The sequence below is a fragment of the Agelaius phoeniceus genome, chromosome 19, assembly GCF_051311805.1.
Source record: "Agelaius phoeniceus isolate bAgePho1 chromosome 19, bAgePho1.hap1, whole genome shotgun sequence".
Lineage (NCBI taxonomy): Eukaryota > Metazoa > Chordata > Aves > Passeriformes > Icteridae > Agelaius > Agelaius phoeniceus.
This window is the reverse complement of record NC_135283.1, coordinates 4,911,147-4,927,385: the sequence shown is the minus strand read 5'-3', so window position 1 is coordinate 4,927,385 and position 16,239 is coordinate 4,911,147. Positions and strand designations below refer to the sequence as shown.

The 16,239-nt window shown below is 52.9% G+C and overlaps 2 protein-coding genes across 3 annotated transcripts; both read right to left on the bottom strand.

The window, feature by feature from the left end:
* Positions 1–377: 377 nt before the first annotated feature.
* On the bottom strand, positions 378–8,225 carry TRIM65 (tripartite motif containing 65). Of its 2 annotated transcripts, none has more exons than XM_054644979.2 (6): positions 5,365–8,225; positions 3,719–3,814; positions 3,417–3,647; positions 2,977–3,148; positions 2,563–2,703; positions 378–1,473 (listed from the first exon to the last, which is right to left on the bottom strand). In XM_054644979.2, the coding sequence occupies exons 1-6, from the start codon at positions 5,800–5,802 to the stop codon at positions 944–946; spliced, it is 1,608 nt and encodes a 535-aa protein (XP_054500954.2). In that variant the 5' UTR covers positions 5,803–8,225; the 3' UTR covers positions 378–943. The 2 variants fall into 2 exon arrangements, with proteins under 2 accessions (XP_054500954.2, XP_054500955.2); XM_054644980.2 differs by having other exon boundaries at positions 2,563–2,643.
* A 383-nt stretch (positions 8,226–8,608) lies between these two features.
* Positions 8,609–15,262, bottom strand: MRPL38 (mitochondrial ribosomal protein L38). The gene is made up of 9 exons (XM_054644981.2): positions 15,115–15,262; positions 13,890–14,069; positions 11,869–11,997; positions 11,576–11,784; positions 11,186–11,258; positions 10,417–10,462; positions 9,932–10,090; positions 9,451–9,587; positions 8,609–9,173 (listed from the first exon to the last, which is right to left on the bottom strand). The coding sequence occupies exons 1-9, from the start codon at positions 15,179–15,181 to the stop codon at positions 9,037–9,039; spliced, it is 1,137 nt and encodes a 378-aa protein (XP_054500956.1). The 5' UTR covers positions 15,182–15,262; the 3' UTR covers positions 8,609–9,036.
* Between the last annotated feature and the right edge of the window lie 977 nt (positions 15,263–16,239).

Below are 16,239 nucleotides of genomic sequence, written 5' to 3'. Positions count from 1 at the left end.
TTGTTAAGTAGCCAATCCAATAGAATCTATCGTGTCACTCCATATAAACTGCGTGGTTCTCCTGAATAAAGCCTTCTTTGCTCTTTCTGCAATCCTGCCTCCTGCCTGTTCCTGTGTCATTCTCAGCATGAGAGTGACATGTGCCAGATCAACCTTGGAGCAGAGCAGTAGGGAACCAGGTTTCCTTATCACAGTAAATAAAGCACCTTCAGGCTCTGCTGATCGCTCCAAGGGTTTGCCATAGGCCCCATGGGGACACGGAGGGGGAGGATGGGGCCCTGCAGGGATGGCTGTGAGAGCAGGGGTACCCAGCTCCCCCCACCCCCAGTGCTGCCGGGTCCCACATCTCCCAACAGCAGCAAGAAAGAAAGCAGCAGTAAGAAAATAAAGCTTTATTGGGAAAAGCAGCATTGTACAAAGAGCTGCAGCATAGAACCCTGAGAAGTTGCTCTTCCTGATTGAAAACAGCAAGAGGAAACCAAGAAGGGGCTGGGGGGAGCAGGACCTGCCTGTATGTGAGGCTGTGTGAGCTCAGAGGTCCCTCTGAATTGTTTCAGAGCAACCCGTGGCAGTAGCACCTCCCTCTGGGGTCCCCCTCATCCCAAACCTTCCCCAGGTTTGGGAAGTTTGGCAGGAGTTGAAGAAAGTGGAAAATCTCATTTTTTCATCCTCCCTATCCCCCCATTCCCTTGCTCTCTCTGCAGGGACAGGCACCCATGGTGAGCTCCAGCCCTGCCATGTGTCACTAGGGTGATATTTGCATATGCAAATCAAACAGGTTAATTTACATGCCTGTCCCCATCAGCTCCTGTTAAAACACTGCACTCCACACCTGCCTCAGCACTGAGGTCCCACTGCACCACGACAGCCTCAGCTGCAGCTCCACTTTGGCACCAGCCTGGCACTTGCCAGCCTGGCTCTGGCTCAGTGTGGTGGCTCTGGCTCAGTCCCTCTGGCACAGCGTCACCACTCGCCCCTCACACAGCCAAAACACGGGGTACAGGGGCTCAGTGAACACGCTGTGGAAGGAATGGATGAGTTTTGTCCTCTCCCCGAGGCCGTAGAAGGAGAGGAGCCCCTTGCCATAATCCAGGCTGACCCCCAGGTTCTTATAGAGCTGCTCCTGGATTTTCTGGGCACGGCCCTTGTGCCAGGCCAGGTAACAATCCTCCCTCACCTGCAGCCCCCAGGAGCCCCCATCCAGGCCGATGTTGAACCTGTGGCCCTGCTGCTGCTCCTGGGGCAGCCCCCGGTAGGTGACCCCCAGGATGACAGAGTGGCTGGAGATCTTCACCTCCCAGTAGTGGTGGCCGGGGCCGTAGCTCTGCGTGCACAGCACCTGCCAGGGCTGGAAGCGGGGGCCCTGCCCCTGCCCAGGGATGCTGCCAGGACAGTGCTTGGCTTTGTGGGCACCTTTGGACACCTCCAGGTACTTGTTGGCTGTCTCGGGGTCGAAGGTCAGGTTGCGGTGGTCTGGGGGGAGCAAGGGCACAGATGGGGCTGAAATGCTTCCTCAGACCTTTATGCCCTCCCAGCAGTGATGGGGTTTAAATTCTGTAGGCCTGGCTCCCAAAATGGAAGGGAGCAGGTTGTTTGGAGGGGAAGGGTAGTGGGGAGGATGCAATACCTGCCCTAGAGGGAATGGGAAAGCCCAGAAATAGCTGTTGAGGCACTGAGACACTGATATTTTGCAGTCCTTGCACAACCCAGCTCACAACCGAGTGGCCATTGTGACTGCGGTGGTTCTGTGGCCATTTTGGCAGGGATGTGCTTGGTTTTAAGAGCAAAAAGTACCAGTGTGGGTTGGGAGAGGGGGAGAAAACCAGGTGTTAAGTGAGCAAATATGGTATTGCAGGGAGTTACTCTCCTCTGCATGGGCTGTGAAAGCTCCTACGGTGGGCATTCCCTGGCCACCAGCACCTCACCTTCTTCCCTCAACACCTGGGCCTGGCAGCTGGCTGGGCTCCTGCCTGCTCCCCATAAACAACAGGGGGTTCCTATTAATAACCCTAAGAATGCTCTGTGGGGCCTGAAGGAAGGAATTCCTACAGGTCCCATAGGCAGCAAGAGTGATGTGACCAACATGGCATTACCTAAACCTCTTTCCAACAGGGAGGAGATGGGAAGAGAAACACAGAGGAATTTCCTAAAAGCAGGAGGGGGCTGGCCTGGGGAGGAAAGGGGACATGAAGGACTGTAACTGAAGGAATGCTGAGGCCACATCCCTGGATAGAGAGCAATGACTGCAGGCAGGGCTCTGGACTGGGGCTATGCCATGCAGGGCAGTGACTGATCCAATACCAGGCAGCCTCAGTTCCATGGAAAGCACTTCCTGGTGCTGCCAATCCCCTTAGTGGGTCCTTTCCCATCCCAGCCCATCCACCCTGCCCCTACACCACCCTTCTCTGCATTTAGGGAGAAACATTGGAAGAACCAGGGAAGGAGGCCCTGTCCCTGCAGCCACAACCACCCTCCTCCCAGGAAGGAGCCTGGCTTGGTGACATCTTTTCCTTCTGGGGACTCCAGTGAGGTGCTGTCCCTGGAGCCCCCTGTGCTCCTTACCCTTCAGAAGCTCAGCTCGGAGCTGACACTTGGGGAGAGGGGCCACAGCCTTCACTGCCAGCTCCTGGGCATGCACTGGCTCTGTGGAGGATGGAAACAGGCTTTTGGAGTAACACCACCCCAAAACTTCTTTCTTCCTGTCTTCATGGGAAGAAAAGGAAAAGGAGGAGGAGGAGGAGTCCATTGTATCCAAACCTGGGAGCAGGCATGTGCCACCATGGTTCAGCATTCCCAGCAAGGAGGGGCCACAGGGAGGCCACCCAGCTCATCCCACTTCATCTGCTGACCAGTAAATGTGTGTCCCATCCCAAATCCCTGTGCCCAGCAGCTGTGTCCCCAGCAGTGACACAGGCCAAGCTCATCTTCAGGATGACTCAGAGCCCTTCAAAGTACCCCTGAGAGCAGGAGGGTTACCTTGGCCAGCAGGGCTGGGGGCTTTGGGGGCCACACAGCCAGGCAAGTCCTCCAGCAGGAGCCTGGAGATGCTGCTGAGGATCTCAGAGATGGGCTTGATCACAGCAGCCACATCAAACTCCACGGGCACCAGCACCTCTGGGCTCTCCAGAGGTGGGAGCAGGGGGAACTCCTGCAGACAGACACACAGACACCAGTCTGGGGAGGACTGTGCAAACCCATTTGCAATCACCATGTCTCCCCAGTGGGCAACAGGAGCATCCCAGCATTGCCCACACAACTTTTCAGGGACCCCCAAAACCCAGCTCTTCCCCATAGCCCCAGCACATCCCTGAGCCAAACTGAGGATGTGTTCCCAGTGAAAATGGGTTGGACATGATCCTGCTGTCATCAAAAGGGTGCAGGCCCAAGCAGGGGAGGACACAGTGCCAGGGTGGTACCTGCAGGAAGGTCCTGTGCTCAGGGCAGGCCAGCAGGCTCTGAGCCCTCTCCCTGTGCTGCCCAAGGACATCCAGGCGGTCCCTACACAGGTTCCAGTTCTTGTCCACATGCTCCAGTGCTGCCCTCTGCTCTTGCTCAATCCTGGCCACTGTCTGACGCTGGAAATCCTCCAGAGCTATCTTCAGGTGGGTGAATTTGCTCTGGATCCCATTTTTGAGCTCAGAGCAGTCCTAGGCAGGAAGAGCCATGAGAACCAGTGTACTCCCACCCACAGGCCAGCACAGGGAGGCTGCAGAGTTACCTTGATGCTCTCTGTCTGCAACTCGAGCTCCTTCATTGTCTGCTCAATCCTCTCTGATTCCTCCTGGGCTTTTTCCAGGGATTCTTTCAAAAAGGTCTGTGAAAGGAGGCATAGAATAACATAGAGTAGTTGGAAAAGACCTCCAAGATCATCAAGTTCAGCTGTGACCGTGTTCGTAGGGGTTTTAGGATGAGGGAAGAGACAAGGATCTGACTCCATGTTTCAGAAGGCTGATTTATTATTTTATTATATATATATTATATTAAAGCTACACTAAAAGAATAGAAGAAAGGATTTCATCAGCAGGCTAGCTAAGAATAGAAAAAGAAAGAACGATAACAAAGGCTTGTGGCTCGGACGGAGTCTGAGCCAGCTGACTGTGATTGGCCTTTAATTAAAAACAACCACAAGAGACCAATCCCAGATGCACCTGTTGCATTCCACAGCAGCAGATAACCATGGGTTACATTTTGTTCCTCAGGCCTCTCAGCTTCTCAGGAGGAAAAACCCTAAGGAAAAGGATTTTTCATAAAAGATGTCTGTGACATTCAGCCTATGACTGAACACCTTCAACTAGCCCAGAGCACTGAGCTTCATATCCAGCCATTCCTCCCAGTCATGTCCAGTTGCACATCCTGTGGAACAGCCCAGTGCTGCCCACCTGGCCCCCAGGACCCTCTCAGGGCTGTAGGACAAGCCTAACAGGGAAGCAGGCAGCTTGGGAAGGCAACTCTGCGTCAGGATAACAAAGAAGTGATTTTTTGTGCTGCCTTTCACTCCGTTTTTAGCTGTTTCCTCTAAATCAGAGGGTAACAAACACATAGGGCACAGTTCATCTCATGCTGCTGGATTTACCCAGCTCACTGCTGCTCCTGACAGCACCTGGTTCCTCAAGGAGCAGCCAGGCACTGGTGGCACCAGCCAGGCACTGGTGGCACCTCCCTGGCCAGCCCCTGTCCAGCTGAGCTGGGCAGTCTGGCACACAGAGGGACATCATGTCCCTGCAGCAGGACACGGGGCAGTGGGGTGGATATTGTGAAAAACAACAATCACTTGTTTTTAAAATTTTAGAAGTTTAATAGTAATAAAATGGTTATAAAAAAAACAAACAGTTACGGATTTCCAGGTACCTTTTTCTGGGCAGCACAAGCCCGAAAAAGGACACCCATTAACAAAGGATTTACCCTTAAAAGCAACAGCCTGTTGCATATTCATACACTTCATAAATGATGTATAAATTCCATTCAAATACAGGATTCTGTCTGGTCATCATCAACTTCCTCTGATTCCTAACAGCGCCTTTGAGGCAGGAAGAAGTTCGTTTCTTCTGGTAAGAGAGCAATAAATTATTTTTCTCTGTAAGATTTAGGTGTCCTGTGGCTGCTATCTCACTGCAAGTCCTTTCTTTAAAAAAAATATCCTACATAGCACAGTTTCTATTTTAACATTTTTTGTAACCTAAAACTATATTTAACACAGTACTTAAGAGAATTAATACAGCATTACTTTCTAACACAACACATATAATATTAATTTTAATATTTGCGAAAAGCCAATCATAAAATACGCATTTTTCACAGATATCGTGCATGCCCGAGCTGTCACAACACCCCCCGTTCCCCCGTGGCCCCAGCCGTGTCACCCACCTGCTTTTTGGCTCGCTCCTCCTCGAAGAGCACCCTGCGGTGGGGGCGGCAGTCGCGCACGGTGCAGACGCAGCAGATGCAGCGCCGCTCGTCCTCGCAGAACAGCTCCAGGGGCCGCCCGTGCCGCGGGCACAGCTCGGCCGGGGCCGCCTCGCCCCGGCCCGCGGCGCAGCCCCGCTCCTCGCTGTCCCGGGCCAGCTCCACCACGCTGTGCAGGGTGACATTCTTCTCCAGCTCCGGGCGCCGCTCGAAGACCCTGCGGCACTCGGGGCAGGTGATGCTCGGGTCGGGCTCCTGCCTTCGCTTGTCCCAGTGGTCGCTGATGCAGCGCTTGCAGAAGTTGTGGCCGCAGGGCAAGGTCACGGGCACCCTGAACAGCTCCAGGCAGATGGAACACACCAGCTTCTCCTCCAGCTTCTGCGACATGGACGATGCCATCCTGCCTGCGCCGGAGATCGGGCGAGAAGCCGGGAAATAGAAACTCGTAAGCGCAGAGGAGGAGGAGGAGGAGGTGGTGACGCTGTGCCCAGAGGCGGGGCAGGGCTCCCGGCCAGACTCCTGAAGTGACACCCGGAGGCTGTCCCCTGGTCACACAGGCTGCAGAGGAAGGACTGGAGCTGTTCCAGTGCAGAGGGAGGGCTGTGAGGCACGGTGGGACACTCCGGAGAGGATGGAATGCTGCGGTGACAGCACAGGGGGACACGCAGGAGGCTGACAGGGATCAGAGCAATGTGTATTTCCATGAACACGTTTGCTGGGCACACATCCGTGTGCAATTGGATTTTCACTCCTTTATTGCCTTTTGAAGGAACTTCCAGGCATCCTCAGCTCTGCCAGGGCTGGGTCCCTGAGCTGAGCATGGCAGGGTGTGATGGTGTTTGCAGGGGTCCCAGGACGAGAGGAGAGACGAGTCAAGAGAGAATCTTGACTCCATGTTTCAGAAGGCTGATTTATTATTTTATGATATATAGAGTATATTAAAAGAAAATGATAGATTAAAACTATACTAAAAGAATAGAAGAAAGGATTTCATCAGAAGGCTTGCAAGGAATAGAAAGGAATGATAATAAAATCTTGTGACTGACCAGAGAGTCCAAGACAGCTGACTGTGATTGGCCATTGATTAGAAACAACCACATGAGACCAATCACAGATGCACCTGGTGCATTCCACAGCAGCAGATAACCATTGTTTACATTTCGTTTCTGAGGCCTCTCAGCTTCTCAGGAGAAAAGATCCTAACGAAAGGATTTTTCATAAAATATGTCTGTGACAGCAGTGCCCCCTGGCACAGAGACCTCTGTGCAGAGCTCCAGCCTGGGAACCAGCAGAGAGGCACCCACTGCTGCTGTGGCCACATGTCACCTCCCTGTGCTCTGGCAAGGCTGTGACACAAGGCTGTGACACACACCAGCACCATGTTCTTCCCTTGCATCTTCTAAACCACAGCTCCTGCAGTTTGCCATGTCCCCATGCACACCCACCACACCTTTTCCTATGAACTTCCTTGCAACACCTGTGCACATCAGCACCCTGAAACAGAATAAAGATGCCACCTGGGCCACCTGTCCCTGCTCAGGTGGAGTCTCCTGCCCAGAGGCCACTGCAATGCCTGTGCACTGCAAACCTTCCCCTCGTTGTCATAGTTCAGTTTCAGTTTACCCTGCCCAAGCCTTATCTCTGTGCCAGGCCCATGTGCTATCTTGCTCATGTTCCCAGCCTTGTTTTTCCAGCCTCCCCTCATGAGCAGCTTCCCTTTTACCTGCACAGGTGAGGGCAAGCAGGGAGCAGGTCTCTGAATCATCCAGACCAGCTTCCATAGCACAGGCAGGCTCAGAGCCATCCCCCTGAACACAGGAGAGAGCTTGGGATATGTCACAACTCACTGCATGTCCCAGCAAGCTTCAGCTCCAAAACATTCCTTTGGGCTGCAGCTGTCAATTCTGACCAAATATTTAAAGCCCAGAGAGGCTAACATGACCTGTGTCTCTGCCTGGAACCTGTGTCCCCAGCGTGGGCACCTCCCCAGTACACTCAGCCCAGCTTAAACCAGACCCCAGAATCCTTCAGCTGGGGAGGAGCTCAGGGAGCTCTGGGGTAACTGGTAACAGCCCTGAGCACAGGCAGCAGGGGGGCACTTCAGCCCCATCCCAGCTGTTTGCTGAAGGCTCCAATTTCCAGTGGTAGAAGGAACATCAGAAAAAGGGAACCAGAGCTGGGAAGAGCAGCTGTACCAGCAGGAACATGTTGGTATTTGGGGGTCCATGTGAACAGGAGATGCACAGTGCAGCACAGCAGAGAGCAGAGGCTCTCCAAGGCCTGGGAACAGGACCTGCAGCAGCAGTGCCAGGCCACCACCACTAGCAGCAGCAGCTTTGCTTCTGCTCCCTGCCCATGCCAGGAATGTCCTGTCCAGGAGAGAGGGGAAGGAGGCTGAGGCCCACGTGCTTGGGTAGCTGAAGCCACCTCCACAAACACTGACTTGTGCATGTTTACCACCTGTGTAGCCACATGTGGAAACCCAGGGCACTGGGAACATTTCTCTGTCTGCTCTGGGGTGCCCTGACCCCCAGGGGAGCACTGACTTTGACCCTCATTCATGGAGAAAGTTTCCCAGACTTCAAGAATCCACAGAAGTGTGAAATAGATTATAGAGAGTAGTGTAGGTGTATGACTTGGTGATAAATTTAGGTTTTGGAATTTTTAGTATGTTGTGGATGGAAGCAAGATGGAGGGCACAGGGTGTCATCTTGGGTTTCTTCTTCATGCTTCTTCCTTCTTCTTCTTCATGGGTTTGGGTGGCAATTTTTAATTGGGCAGAAAAGTCCTCACTGGGGGCTCTTTTGGATCAGTTACTGGGTTAAAAGGGAAAATAATCCAGGTGTCGATTCTTAATTGGATAGTTTAGTCTTAAAAGACCTTGTAACAAGAGACTGTTGGCCATTTTGTGCCTTCTAATGAAAAGCCACTGAACTCACAGTAATGAGACTGTTTTACTGATAGGAGATAATAAACACTTGAGTCTGAACACAAATAACTGTGTCAAGTGCCTTCAGTCCAGACCCAGACAAACCAACGACTGGTACCCCCACAGTTACACTCTTCTCAAACTACAACATCCAAGAAGAGAAGTGACTCTGGCCAGTGAAGGGCTGCCCATCTCCCCTGCACCCTGCTGAGCTCCCCAGCTCTGGGCAAACTGCCCAGGGTAAGAGGCTCTTCCCAATAAAGACAGCTTTGCCAGCACTGCTCAGAGAGTGTTTAATCAGACTCATCTCTCCAGGAGGACTGCACAAATAAAATCTGATACAGTCCTGAACCACAGCACTGTGAGAGGAGGAAATCCAGGCTGGCCTGGCTCTGTTTGCTCCACAAACAAGCAAAAGGAAAACTGTGATTCTTGCAGGGAAGCAAGGCAGAGCATCTCTGGGGAGATGCAGCCTGCCAGCCACTGCTCAGCTCTGCTGCAGAATCAGGAGCAAGGTTTCAGCCTGGCCATGGATTCATTTTGAAATATTCTCGTTAAGCAGCTGCCAGCCCTGTGAGCACCCAACGCCAGCTCCCAGCACAGGGGAGCTGGGAGCTGAGACTTTGTCATTTCCCTCCTGAGGGACTGAGGGGAGCACAGGAAATCCAGGAGCCAGCATCCCACAGACACAGAGGGGACAGCTCCTAGTAGATGCCGTAGGTGGGCTCCTGCGTGTCCCGGTACCTGTCCAGGTACCTCAGGGGCTGGTGCCGAGGGAACTTCACCTGCGGAGGGTGGTACGGGGGCGGCCGCACGAACTCGAACACCGGCTCCCTCATGTCTGCAGAGAGTGACAGGTCAGCAGGGGCTCACATCTGAACCCCACACCCCCCTCACCACACAGGACAGGGCTGCTTAAACATGCCCTTGGAGTTATTTTAAAATCTTCAGCCAAGGGTTAGGGGCTGCTCCTTCAGGCTGCTGTTAGTTTGGAGGAGTATGGCTCAGGAAGGGCTTAATCTGTGCTGATCCTGGGCAAGTGCCAGGACCAACTGAGAGCCTGCAGCCACAGGGCGATGTCCCACCCACAGACCCCCTCCAGAGACCCCGTTCCTTACTGAGCAGCTGATGGAAGGTGGAAGTGACAGAGCTGTCCCACTGACACTGGAAAAATGCCAGCCCTGCTGGGGTCATGGCATCCTTATGTTTTCTGTAGAAGTCAAACGTGCTAAAGGTTCTCATCTTCAGGCTGTAGCTGGAAACAAGACACAAGCACCAGGTGAACCTCTCCTTGCAGCAATACCCTGCTCCCCATCACCCCAGGGCATATGACACAGGTGGAAAAGGAAGCCACTAAGAGAAACTCTCCCAGTGTCTCCAGCTCCGTGCACATTTCTGGGCAGGACAAACCACTCTCTAACATCCTGTTCTGTAAGAGCAGGACTCTGCATTGCTGGGATTGTGGCTGCAGAGGACACACAAACCCAAAGCAGCCCTGGAGAACTCTGCAGAGTGACAGGAGCTGCTCCTCTAGTGCAGTGACAGGTACACAAACCCCAAAGCAGCAGCAGCCAAGGCCAGCAGGAGCAGAGGAATTACCAGGGCGTGGGCCGAGCGTCCTGGCTGAAGTCGATGGGACCGAGTTGCTTGAAGAGCAGGAAGATGAAGCGGTGGTAGCCTGTCCCCATGGCAGGGAAGGGGGGCAGGTAGTGGCACATCTCCTTACCAGCCTTGATGTCACTGCCTGGAATATTGGTCCTGAACACAAACACATTTACACTCATTTCCCTCCAGCAGATTCACCCAGGACTGCAAATCCCTCTGCCATGCTGTGATGTGATTTCTGCCCCATTTGATAAGGGAACAGATAACAGAGATTGCTTTCAGCACAGGAAAAATCCCACCCAGTAACTGGAATGCTGAACAGCAGCAACATCTGGAACTCCTGCATCCTTAGCAGGACCCAGAACACAGGGCTAAAGGAGCTGATGGCAGGAGCACCAGGAAAAGCCATGGATTCTGAGCTGCTGGAGGAGTTTCTGCCCAGCCCACAGGCACAGAGCACCTGGCTCTGATGTACTCACACCAGCCAGTGGAGGTACTCCGAGTCTGCATCCCTCAAATGTCCATCTGCCAACACACAACAGGAAAAGTGACTTAGGGACACCCTGTTGCCAGCATCCACCCCAAAGTGAGAATGCCCAGACCTGCTTTGAGCAGAGAGAGCAGCTCAAGACCTTCCAGCATTCCTTCCCTAGCAGAAAAGGAACTCAATCCTACAGGACTAAGTTTAAAACAAGGAGCAAAGAACTCCTCAGATCTAATTCCAAGATTCTTGAAATCTTCTTGGGCAGCTGCATCCTTCACTGTGCCTTGGTCTTTCAGGGTGAACATTGTCAGCAAAGCTGCCTTCCAGGCAGACTGCCAAGGAAGAGGAGTTTGGAGGTAACAATTCTGTCTCACTATAGAGGAAACAATTTCCTGACTCCCATCTTTGGGAGTCAGGAAATTGTTTCCTCTATAGTGAGACACAGGTCCTGTTGTGTCACTGTCCCTTCTCTCAACTGTAACAGGTTTGGGGAGGCTACAATCTTTCCTCCATGTGTAATATGTCCCAGTCTAACAGATATAATCATAGAATCACAGCACAGTCTGGGCTGGAAGGGACCTTAAAGCTCATCCCACCCCCTGCCATGGGCAGGGACACCTTCCACTAGACCAGGCTGCTCCAACTTGGCCTTGAACACTTCCAGTGTTCATCATCTCTGTGCAGCCAAAAGAATCAGGAGTTAACCAAAAGCTGAGTGAAACAACCCAGTTCTAACATGTTCCTTCAAAGAACTTGCTGCTCACCTGGATTTGTGAGCAACAAGGTCCAGAGGGAGCCTTTGTCTGCCTCATATGACACTGCAGGGGGACTGGAAGCCTAAAAGAGCAACACAAAGAGAATGTAAATCACTGACACAACAGCTCACATGAATTGTGTCTGGGCAAGGCTTGGACACAACACAGACTGGGCCCTGCCAGGCCACTGAGGAATCCACCAGGGCATAAATAACCATCAGCCTCCTGCCAGACAATCTACAATCTCTGTCCCTATCAAATCCATACAGTATTTTCCTTCAGCGCAGAGGAAACACCCTTGTAAAAGGCATCCCCTGGAATAAAACATGCCCATTGGAAGCACCTGGCAGAAAGAGGCTTCCCAGGGGCTCCAAGCTGTTCCCAGCTCCCCTCACGCACCTCTGACGGAGTCACCATGTTCCCATAGTAGACTGGCACAAGGTACTCATCCTCCTGGCTGTACTGCACCCTCAGGGCCACCCAGGGGGTGAAGGTGGCTCCCTTGAACAGGTCCCGGAACACCCCGCAGTGCTTGGCCACGCGCTGCTTGTGGAACGGGCCACTGGTCCTCTCCCACTCAGCCCTGACCTCGTCGAGGGGAATGAGCACTGCAAGGAGAGAGGGAGGATGCAGAGGCAGCAGCAGGACACCCAGAGCAGCTGGAGCAGGAAGGGAGGTGCTGGGGCACTGACCAGTCCGGAGCCGTGCCGCCCGTTCCATCTCAGCATTCCGGCGGTTCTCCCTCAGGATCCTCTTCCTTTCCTTGAGCTCCTCTGCCCGTGACAGCCTCTCACGTGGCAGGCCAATGTCTGTCGGGGGCTCTTCAGGGAGGGGTGAAAAGAGAGCAGGTGAGACATGGGAGCACCCAAACCACCCAAACACAAACCCCTGTGAAACGCCTGAGCATGAGACAGAGATTTCCAGAGAACAGGATCACAGAAGGGTTTGGGTTGAAGACCATCCATTTCCAACCCTGCCATGGACAAGGACACCTCCTGTGGTATTCACATGCCCTCTGAACAGAGAGAAGAATGATCAAAATGATTCTTATCTCATTTGCTGCTCCTGTGTTTGTGCTCATGTGGAATGTTCTGGAGATTGTTTACCCAAGGTGACTGCTTGATTGGATTCTGGTGGAATTGTTTATGTTAATTAGTCTATCAGGTCCAAGCTGTGTCCTGACTGTCTGGAGACAGACAAGTTTTTGAGTGGTATTTTTCAGTAGTAAAAAGTAAGTATGATGTAGTATAGTTATAGTATAATATAATGTAATATAGTATAGTTGTAATAAAGTGAGTGTTCAGCATTCCAAAGCCTTGGAGTCAGATACCAATCCTTCCCAGATGTTGGGGTCACCTGATTTTCCATAACCTCCCACTAGAAAAGACCTGAAAGGACAATCAGGACTTGATTCTCTCCCCTCTGCATCTTCTTCCCCAGCTCATGGCCCTCCCATTCCCAGCTGTGTTATTTGCTGCAGACCTGAAGCTCTGGCTCCTTGTCTGCCCTATGGCACCACTGGGGCTCCAAGGAATCCCTTCTTTGCTCTGTTGTGCTGTTGTGAGTTCCCCAGGACGAGGTGAGAGATGAGAATTTGACTCCATGTTCTCAGAAGGCTGATTTATATTATATTATATTATATTATATTATATTATATTATATTATATTATATTATATTATATTATATTATATTATATTATATTATATTATACAGCTATACTAAAGAAAGAGAAAGGATACATGAGAAGGCTAAACAAGAATGATCATGAAAGCTCATGACTGACTTCTCAGAGTCTGACACAGCTGATGGTGATTGGTCATTAATTAAAAACAATTCAGACAGAACCAAACAAAGATGCACCTGTTGGTAAATGATCTCCAGACCACATTCCCAAGCAATCAGATAATTATTGTTTGCATTCTTTTCTGAGGCTTCTCAGCTTCCCAGGATAAAATCCTGGGCAAAGAGGATTTTTCAGAAAATATCATGGTGACACTCTGTTTCATTTGGCAGGCCCTGGTCAGCCTCTGCAGGGGAAGATGAAACAGGAAAGCCTTATAAATATGATTGCCTAGCAAAAAATTTTGAGAATATAGAAACTATAAGTGAGATTGAAATGAAAGCAAGCTTTGAGATACCTCAGTTACTGAACAACTGGAAAACAATGGTGTAGCCAGCTGAAGGTGATCCCCTTTTGATGGAACAACACCCTCTGCTTGCAGACAGCTCCAAGGCTCAGAGCAGACCCCACTAGCTTGGCAGAAGGGGCCCAAAGAGGAGTTTTTAGGGTTTAAAATGTACAGTATGGTAATGTAGTGATTCTTATAGGCTGTATGTAAATGCTATAGGATTTGTATCTTGTGCTAGATTGGTGAGAATTAGAATATTCAGCACAGAAGAAGATTTATGGTATTGTAATGGGAACTTCACTCTCTTTCCCTCTTGCTTTTATTCTTCACTGTCTCTCTTTGGGGCCCCTGTTTGGGGCCTGCTCTGAGCTGTGGCTGGCAGCTCCCAGCAGGGCCCTGCACCCAGGCCCTTTGCAATAAACCCCAAGTTCCAGACCTGGCTTCAGAGATCTCTCATCTCTGTCCCACCTCCCCCGACACTCCTACAAGCCTCCCTCCCTCTGGAAACCCCTTTTCCCTGGAGACACTGCACTCTGCACAGGGGCTGTGCCAGAGCCCCAGGGGTGCTTTGTGGCCGTGGTACCTGCAGGGGGGTCGCTGTGTTTGCGGTAGGTGTTCCACCAGCGCGGCTCTCGGCCCGCCCGCTCCGCCTGCCGTAGGTAGCGCGCGAAGCTCCGGTACCGCTGCAGCTCCTCCAGGTTTCCCACATCCACATCCTCGTTGGGCATGGGCCCCAGAGGGGCTGCCCTCTTCCAGAGCACGGCTGAGGGGGAACACACATCCCAGCGGGGTTAGAAGGGAGGAAACGAGCCTGGGATGGGCAGAGCATGGACAGAGCCAGAGCCATCCCCACCTTCCACAGGCATGCTCGTGGAGTCACAGGATGGGTGAGGCTGGAAGGGACCAGAGTCATCTGATCCCCCCCTCCCTGCTCCAGCAGGCTCAGTCCAGGGCACAGAGCACAAGATTGTGTCCTGATGCCTCTGGAATATCCCCAGTGAGGGAGACCCTCTCTGGACAATCTGTTCAGGGCTTGGGCACTGCACAGCGAAGAAGTTCTGCCTCATGTCCAGGTGGAATTTCCTGGGCATCACTTGGTGTTCGTGGCCTCTGGTGCCATTGCTGGGCCCCTGGAGCGGAGCCTGGGCCCTGCTCTGCCCTCCCTGCAGACAGGGACACACAGGGACGGGCCCCTCTCAGCCCCAGCAGCCGCAGCCTTTCCCCAGGACAGAGCTGCCCCAGTCCCCAGAGCATCTTTGTGGCCCTCCACAGGACCCGCTCCAGGAGCTCCGGGTCTCCCATCCTGAGGAGCCCAGAACTGGACACTGCTCCAGGGGAGGCCTGGCCAGGGCTGAGCAGAGGGGCAGCATCACCCCCTGACCTGCTGGAAATGCTCTCCTAACGCACCCTGGGACACCAGTGCCCTCCTCGTGCCCAGTGCTGCTCATGGACAGCTCCTTGGCCACCAGGAGCCCCAGCTCCTTCCCCACAGAGCTGCTTCTCCAGCCGCTCAGTCCCGGCCTGCGCTAGTGCCTGGAGCTGTTCCTCCGCAGGTGAAGGACCCTGCACTTGCCTGTGCTGAACTTCGGGCAATTCCTCTCTGCCCTTCTCCCCAGCCTGCCCAGGGTCCTCTGAAGAGCTCACAGCACTCTGGGCTATGGGGACCCTCAAGCAACACTGGGCCCAGTATAGAACAACATTACTGACAAGGCCTGGCGTTCGGGACACAGCCGCCCGAGAGCATCCTCCCTTTCGCTCCCCCTTTCCCCGGTGGGTTTCGGGGCTCCCTTGGTTCTCCCGTCTCTCACCGGCCGTTCCGAAGCTCCGCCCGCCGCGGGCCCCGCGAAGCGCCGCGCTCAGCAAGGGCGCCGCCATGTTGTGCACCGCGCTTAGGAAAGGAAGGACCCCGTTGCCATCGTGACGGGCGCTGCGCCGCGCAGCCCTATCTTGGAAGGCCCGCCCGCCACGGGGGCGTCCCTCGTGGCGCCTGACTCGGGTGGGGCTGCCCCTGGTACTGCCTGATCAGAAGCGTCCCCACAGCCGCCGCTCTTCCCTCCCCCCGGGCTCCCCATCCTCGCCCTTGCCCCACTGAGGGAAGTGCCCCAAACCTCCTTCGTGCCGCGGGCAGGTCACACCCAGGCTGAGTGCAGGACAAAGCCAGCCCTGCTCCTGCCTTGTTTGTACTGGAGTTCCTGCTTCCCGCAATTCCCGGGAACCCTCTGCTTCTGGAGTTTATAACCGCACCCCTCCGGCCGGGGCTTCCCCCTCACAACCCTCTGCCTCTGGAGTTTATAACCGCAGCCTCTCCTGCGGGGCTTTCCCCTCACATGCTGCCAGCCCTGGGAACACGGGCTGCTTGTGAAGCTGTCCCCAAAAGGCGGCGGTTTTAGGAGTCCATGGCTCCCTCAGGCGATCCCACAGGAACAGCCCCCTCGTTCTGCGAGAACAGTCGCTTACAGGGCCATGGCTTTGTTAAAAAGTTTAGAAACTGTTGTAAAATAAGACGATAATTGTTAAGCATGTACTGTTAGTTTGGTTGTGAGAGGAATAGCGGATTTGTCTTTACAAACAAGCTGTGGCTCTGCTGGTAGATAACACTAGCTCTGGAAGGTTAAAGAAACCATGGGAAGGATTCCACTGATTGATGAATGGAAAAAGATATTTGCTTTTACAAATAAAAGGTTTGCAAATAATTTAGGTTTGCTGATAAATGACGTTGAAAGATGAAAGAAACAATGGGGAAGAAAAACCCCTAAATTCCCTAAGAATTAAAAATGAAAAGGGAGTGTTGTACATTAGAGGGGAATCTCTGGTATCAGGCATATTGGGAAGTCTGTACCTCTGAAGTACCTCTGTCAATAGGGAAAGAGAGAAGGGAAATGCAGCCGGGAAATTGGGATAAAATAGAGGCTGCGTCCTCCAAAAATTTGAGA

What these genes read in the sequence shown, in the direction of transcription:
- TRIM65 (XM_054644979.2), bottom strand. Translation starts at nt 5,802, where the DNA reads ATGGCATCGTCCATGTCGCAGAAGCTGGAGGAGAAGCTGGTGTGTTCC. An exon ending in AGGAGCGAGCCAAAAAGCAG is followed by an intron (nt 3,815 to 5,364) that starts GTGGGTGACACG and finishes CTCCTTTCACAG; the next exon opens with ACCTTTTTGAAAGAATCCCT. An exon ending in CCGAGCTGAGCTTCTGAAGG is followed by an intron (nt 1,474 to 2,562) that starts GTAAGGAGCACA and finishes TGCTCCCCCCAG; the next exon opens with ACCACCGCAACCTGACCTTC.
- MRPL38 (XM_054644981.2), bottom strand. Translation starts at nt 15,181, where the DNA reads ATGGCGGCGCCCTTGCTGAGCGCGGCGCTTCGCGGGGCCCGCGGCGGG. An exon ending in GCGGAGCTTCGGAACGGCCG is followed by an intron (nt 14,070 to 15,114) that starts GTGAGAGACGGG and finishes GTTCCCCCTCAG; the next exon opens with CCGTGCTCTGGAAGAGGGCA. An exon ending in GAGTACCTCCACTGGCTGGT is followed by an intron (nt 10,091 to 10,416) that starts GTGAGTACATCA and finishes GTTTGTGTTCAG; the next exon opens with GACCAATATTCCAGGCAGTG.